Source organism: Propithecus coquereli, unplaced genomic scaffold (assembly GCF_000956105.1).
Source record: "Propithecus coquereli isolate 6110/MARCELLA unplaced genomic scaffold, Pcoq_1.0 Scaffold181, whole genome shotgun sequence".
NCBI classification, from domain to species: Eukaryota; Metazoa; Chordata; class Mammalia; order Primates; family Indriidae; genus Propithecus; species Propithecus coquereli.
Window position 1 is genome coordinate 5504354 of NW_012142857.1, and position 7250 is coordinate 5511603.

Sequence of the window (7250 nt, forward strand, 5' to 3'; positions counted from 1 at the left end):
TGATACTTGGAAGAAGGGAACAGAATTATAGGGGGAGTTTCCAATTTATTTGTACCATCTAACTTGATGGCTAGCAGTCCATGCTGCATGGAATGGCTACAATTCAGAAACTTACAGTCTTACTGGCTTTAAGAATCAGAGAACAAAGTTCATGGCAACCATAGCCACCAGAAAGTGAGGGAGAATCTGGGAAAGAAGAGCACCACAGAGGGAGAGTCCAAATTTACATATAAACTCTGCCCAAATATCACGGCTGACCCCTTAACCATTCATGTGTGGGTCAGACTACAACCACTACAACCAAGGCTAAAAAAATTGAACTTAGGTTTGAGCTGCTGCTGACTACTAGAGGAGACTTTTTTTTAGTGTGAGTTCAGGCAAGTAAACCTGTCAACAAAAAGTAAATAAATAGCCAACAATCAATTAAGTTAATACTCTTTGGAGGAATATAACAGAATATCTGCAATGTCCATGATACAATTCAAAATGAATCCACATATGAGAAAACAGAAAAATACGACTCATTTTCAAGAAAGAAGACAATCAACAGAGATCAACCCTAAGAAGACCCAGATGCTGGAATTAGCAAACAAGGATTTTAAAACAGCTATATACCATAACTATGCTCAAGGATATAAGGGAAAATATGCTCATAATAAAAGACAGAACATCTCAGCAAAGAAATACATATTACATAAAAACCACATGGAAAGTATAGAACTGAAAAATACCTGAAATAAAAAATTCACTGGATGGGCTTAACAGAAAAATGGAAATGAAAAAAGAAAAATTTAGAGACTTTGAAGATAAATAGAAATTATCCAATCCAAAAAAAAAAAAAGGAAAAGAAATTATCCAATCTGAAGATAGAGACAAAAAGAGATTGACAAACAAAACAAAAAAAAGCATGGACTGAACCTCAAAGTCTGACAAAGGAGCAAAGGCAGTTCACTGGAGAAAGGATAATTTTTTCAACAAGTGGTGCTGGAACAATTGGACATCTATATACAAAAAAAAAAAAAATAAGAATCTATACATAGACTATATGCCTTTCCCAAAAAAATTAACTCAAAATGGATCACAGACTTAAATATAAAATGCAAAACCATAAAACTGCTAGAAGATAACACAGGGGAAAAAACTTGGAGTTTGGTGATACCTTTTTTAGATATTAATATAACACCAAAAGCAGGATCCATGAAAGGAAAAATTGTGAAGTTAGACTTCATTAAAATTAAAAACTTCTGCTCTGCAAAAGACACTGTTAAGACAATGAAAAGACAAGCCACAGACTGAAGAATATATTTGCAAAACACTTAACTGATAAAGGACTTGTATCCAAAATATATGAAGGGCTTTTAAATCTCAACAATAAGAAAACAAACAACCTAATTAAAAAATGGGCAAAAGATATGAATGCATGTCACCATAGAAGATATACAGATGTCAAATAAGCCTATGAAAAGATGTTCAACATCATATGTCATTAGGGAATTACAAATTAAAGGAACAATGAGATACTATGACACAACTATTAGAATGGCTAAAATCCAAAACACTGACAACACCAAATGCTGGTAAGGATGTGTAGCAATAGAAATTCATTCCTTACTGGTGGTAATGTAAACCAGTATAGCCAACTTAGAAGACAGTTGGACAGTTTTCTACAAAACTAAACACACTTTAACCATACGATCCAGCCATCATGCTCCTTTGTATTTACCCAAATGATGCAAAAACATATCTACACAAAACCTGCACGTGAATGTTGATTCATAACTGCTAACACTTGGAAGCAACCAGGATGTCCTTTAATAGGTGAATGGATAAACAAACTGTGGTACATCTATACAATGGAATATTATTTAGCAATATAAAGAAATGAGCTATCAAGTCATAAAAAGAAATCTTAAATGCATTATGCTAAGTGAAAGAAGGCAGTCAAGAAAGGCCACATACTGTGTAATTTCAACTATACAGTATCTGGAAAAAGCAAAAATACGGAGAGTACTGTATTGCCAAAGATCAGTGCTTGTCTGGGGCTCAGAGGTAGGGATGAATAAGTGGAACACATAGACATTTAGGGCAGTGAATTTATTCTGCTTGACACTATTATAGTGATACTTGTCATTTACACATTTGTTGAAATCCATAGAACTGTACAACACAATAAATGAACTTTAATACAAACTGTGAACTTCAGTTAATAATAATGTATCAATATTAACCCACAAATTGTAACAAATGTACCACACTAATGCAAGATGTTAATAATAGGGGAAATGGGTGGGGTGAGGGGGCATATGGTAACACTGTACTTTCTGATCAATTTTTCTGTAAATCTAAAACTGCTCAAAAAAGTTTATTAATTAAAAGTCAGAACAGAAAACATGGACAGAACCTCAAGAACTAACAACAGTTATGGTGTCATAGAAGGAGAGGAGAAAGAATGGATAGAAAAAATATTTGAAGAAATAAAAAAGGAAAAAATTTCAAATTCGATAAAAGATATATATTTACAGATTCAAGCTTAGTAAACTTCAACTCTCATAAACACACCACACACAACCCACTCCACATGCACACTTTGGCATATCATCATCAAACTTCTGAAATCCAAAGATAAAAATCTTAAAAGCATCCAGAAAAAAGGACATATTGTATGTAGAAAGGATTTCAATGACCACCAACTTCTCTTTAGAAACAAAGGAGGCTAATTTGTTTCTCCACCGAGTTCCTTTCATAAGTTTCTCCTCCATATCTCATAATTTAAGAAAACATTTGTGAGGGGGCAGTGATAATAGTGAAATATGTGATATCTATAAAAGAAAGAGTGCATGTGGGAAAATACCCCTTTATCTGTGTCACTTCTCCTTACTTGATGCTCCCAGATTGTAAAGGTCAGCTGAACTAATACAATTATTTTGAATTATGTGTATTAAATACATTTTTAAAAATAATCTGGGATATGCAGATACAAAGACTAGACAATTTAAAGGGGTTTCTTCCTTGAAATTTCATAAACTAGATACCATGTCAACATTTATTTGATGTGATGTCAATTTTATGTGGATATTGAGAGATCTAAAATTTATCAATCTTTAACACTGAACTAAAATCTTGTTTATTTAATAGGCTCTGAAAATTCAGAGGGTAATGATTTCCAAAAACTGAAAGACAGCGAAGAGACATACTGATCCAAATGGTAGTGAGTTAGAAGCACCAAGAAAGGTCTAGGCAAGACATGCTGATTTGACAGAACAGGAAAAACAACACTAGAAGAGAGATAGGAACTCTGTCCAACTTTCTGTCACATGGTTTCGTAAATATTTACTCATTTAGTTAGAGCAGCAGTAGCAAACCTTTTTGGCACCAGGGACCGGTTTCTGGGAAGACAGTTTTTCCACAGACCAGGGGTGGGGGCGTGGGGGTTGGTTTTGAGATGATTCAAGCACAACCTAGATGCTCCAGCGAAGTTTACAGTAGGGTTCCGGGCCCCTATGAGAATTTAATGCCACCCTGATCTGACAGGAGGCGGAGAGATGGGGAGCATCTGTAAATACAGAGCCAGCTTCCCTGGCTCACCACTCACCTCCTGCTGTGGTGGTGGTGGGGGGCTGGACCACAGAATTAGAGCAACTACAGACAGTAGCTGGTAAAATTAAGGAAAAGTGCCGCGGCGCCCATTTGTTTCAGGATTAAGGTACTGTTAGCAGCCCTGCCTACTTGCCTTGAAGGGATAAATGAATATTCCCAACAAAGCTAACAAGCAGCAGGAGAACTGATCTTTGTTCCACCAAAACCTCTTGCCAAACACTAGGATGGGTGCTAGTAAAAATCTGAGGATTGCTTTTTCTTGTTGACTGAAATCTGGTAAGTTAATGATAATCTTTACCAAAGTTAATTCAAATGTGTCCTCTTCTCTACAATAATCAGTCACATGTCCTTCTTTCTTACCACCAGTCCTGTAAACACTTGTTGTGCTACTTAAGAGAAGCGCTTATCTTTAAAGATTCTAACTAGCCTGTAACATCACTATTTGAAGCTCAAGCCACTTTACCTCTCTGGCCATTAGTGTCTTTACGTGTAAAATAGAGAAATGGGAAAAAATATGATCACAGGTTCTACCGCTAGAGTAAACTGTATCACAAATTTATAAATTTTATACTTCATTAATACAGGTGTTAATGTAGTCTTTTTTCCTTATCAGGTTTATAGTTTTCATCAAATTTTTAAAAGGGGTCTGTATTAGAAGAAAAGGGTAAGAACCACTGATAAAATATTAAAATGAGCAATAAAATTATTTCCTTTTTAGAAAGATAGCTCATTACAATGCAGCTTTTAAATGAAGTGAGTTTTCTGAATGTCTCATCTTAAAAAAAATCAACATGCTGCTTTATTAAATAAGTGCAGTTTAAGTTCAGAGTTGGGAAGGGCACTGGCAAATGAAACCCATGTTGCAGGAAATGGATACTCTGCATTTTGTTCCAGAATACCTATTTTCCACTTGATTTATTCACATGCCATTTTGGCTTTTCTGACTTCCAGATCCCCCTAACCAACGCCTAGCTGGGTGCCACCTAGGTGCTTCACAGGCATGAAAAAGTTCTTTGCCTAAAACTGAATCCTCAATCTTCCTCTCCAAATCGATTCCTCCCCCAGTTATCCTCACTCGTAAGTGGTATCATCATGGACATAGTTTCTCAATCCACCTCCAAATGTATCTCAAAAACCCTCTCTCCCTTTTTTCCCCCTACTCCATGGTCCCCAGAGGAGTCAACGCCATTATTTGCTGTTGCCTGGACCTCTACAAAAATCCTTAAAGGTCTCCTCATTGTTAAATAGCCCCACAGCCTTAGGAAATCCGGGCAGAGTGGAAATCAGATCCTGTCATTCCCCTGCTTTAAATCCTTTTATTGCTTTCCACTGAATTTAGAACAAAACCCCACAGGGCCCTGGAGCACCAAAATGCTTGGTTCTTTGATCCCACCAGGCTTTTTCCTGTTTCAGGGTCTTGATCTGTGTTCTACCTGAATGTTCTTCAACAGACACTCATCCTTAAGATTCCACTGACTCTGAAAGTTCGCTATGAAAAGGGAGTTTGCATAGTTGTTTTAACAAGGTAGTAACTCTAGAACTTAAGTACTTACTGAATGACTGCACTTTCCTGCAGTCGTTCAAATTAAAGGAATACAGGAGAAAAACAGAGTGAGGCAGATGTTGAAACAGAACTCCACCTATCATTTGTGGAGGTCAGGCCGCTCGGGCGGAAATTCCCTGGCGACCCTGCGGGAACATCTTCAATTTCTGCCCGCAAGCCCTGCCCACCCGCCACCGCGAACTAAGGGGCCCGGCTCCTGCACTCGCTGCTCTGCGTGCCTCGCGCTTACGGCATCGCCCCACTTTTCCTAACAGCTGGGATCGAACTACTACGCAAAGCAGGGAAGCATCTCCAAGGTCACAAGCAGGCAAACCTTGCACTCAGCAGGAAAGTGCACGGAAATGGCGGTCGCTAGCGCCTTGCAAGTAAGGGTTTCCTCCTTAACCCAAACCTTCCTCTGGGGTTGGGTTTTTAGCAAGTTCCCTCCAGAACCGATGAGACTGAATGAACGTCACCCCACGACCCCCGACTCTCCGCCGAGCCTGGAGGCGGAGGGCGCCCTGGGGAGGGTATGACCCCGAGAGGCGAGGAGCAGTGGGCCGCGCTCACCTCGGAGCAAGGCCATGGCGGCGGATGGGTGCTCGCGGCGCAGGGTTCTCGTCCGGGGTGCCCTGCTGGGGCGCGCGCGGGAATCCCGACCTTAAGGATGTGGGCGGTGCGCCCGAGACCACGCCCCTGACATTTGCCCCCCTTTCCGAGGGCGGCGCGCCCCACCCCACTCCCGACTCGGCCAGGGGGCTCCTCCTGCCTGCCCAGGTTTTCTCAATCGCCGCGTCACGCTGCCTTCTTTGCCCCATCCCTTAGGAATCAAAGGTGCCACCGCTCGCCGGGAAGACGGCCTGGGGGAGATGGAAGCGTGCCTTGCCAGCGGACTTTCCCCTGACATCATAGTTTTTAGACTTCCCCTGTTTGCAAACCGAGAGAATTTGAACAGCCCGCATCCATCCTACCCCTGGACCCTATAACCCCTGGCCCCCAGCAGGTGATAAATGTTCCCCTTCATCCCCGCCTGCGGGTATTGTAGAAAACACATTTAGGCGCCTGGACACCAAACGCCAAACACCCCCTACTCCGCCCTTGGAGAAAGGAGGCCGGCGGGCTGGGGGCGGCGCCGGAAGTCCGTGGGCGGGCATGGCAACGGCGCGGCGGATTGGCTGGGGCCGGCAGCTGCGCAGACCGCTGGGCGGAGGCTCAGCTCGCTTAGCCGGAAGCAGGAGGGGTTCGGCAGCCAAGCGGGGCGGAGAGGTTGGAGAGGTTGACTTCTGGTGGGGTGCGGCGAGTGTGGTAGCGTAGGGCGCTCTCGGGTCCTCGATGCAGCCCTCGGATGAGCCCGCAGTATTTTCCTTATATGATCAGGTCCTATTGCTACTTGCGCGGAGCCTGAGAGGATTATGAAAACGTAGCAGGCGACGTGGGGCCAGGGGACCCGGCCGGGGGCGCTGGGGGTGGGTAGTAAGGGGCGAGGGTCAGCGGGTGAGGCTAGACAGCAGGAAGGTTTAGGGAGGCTTCTGCTGCTGTAACTGTGAACCCTTGCCGATGATGACGTGACCACTGCGCAATCTGAGTTCTGGCAACCAGATGATGGAGTGTGTTCTGAGAACGGACTGAGGCTGGGCGAGCAGGAGGCGGCAGGGGCAGAGATGGTTAAGGAGGCGGCCAGGCTGCCTGGGGCTTGGATCAAGTGTGTGGGAACGGGTGGTGGGGTGGCCTAGACGTTTTCTCTGAGTCGTCAGCGAATGCATGCCTCAGAATCCTATTTTTCAAACGCTTTGGTGGCCTTCTTGCAGTGTATTTTTAAAAAATCCAGCTTTTTATTATGAAAACTTGCAAACATACAGAAAAGTGGAAAAATTCGCATAGTGAACAACTGGTATAAGTCACCTAATTCTATGATGATTAACATTTTGCCAGATTTGCTACATTACGTCTATCCACCTGTTCCTCTGTCAAACCATATTATTATTATTGTATGTATATCTTTTTATTTCAGAGTATTATAGTGGTACAAACGTTTTGATTTTGTGCAGTTTGAGTCAAAGTTATGTGTGTGCCCATCACAAGATAGCATTCGGTGTGAATTTACCCATCC

At 42.3% G+C, this 7250-nt stretch overlaps 1 protein-coding gene across 1 annotated transcript in view; it reads right to left on the reverse strand.

The window, feature by feature from the left end:
- Positions 1 to 5791, reverse strand: part of ACAA2 (acetyl-CoA acyltransferase 2) — a 54483-nt gene extending 48692 nt beyond the window's left edge. Inside the window, exon 1 of the mRNA XM_012642637.1 lies at positions 5711 to 5791. Coding sequence (XP_012498091.1) covers positions 5711 to 5726 — 16 coding nt within the window. The 5' untranslated portion in view covers positions 5727 to 5791. The remainder of the gene's footprint in view (positions 1 to 5710) is intronic.
- Between the last annotated feature and the right edge of the window lie 1459 nt (positions 5792 to 7250).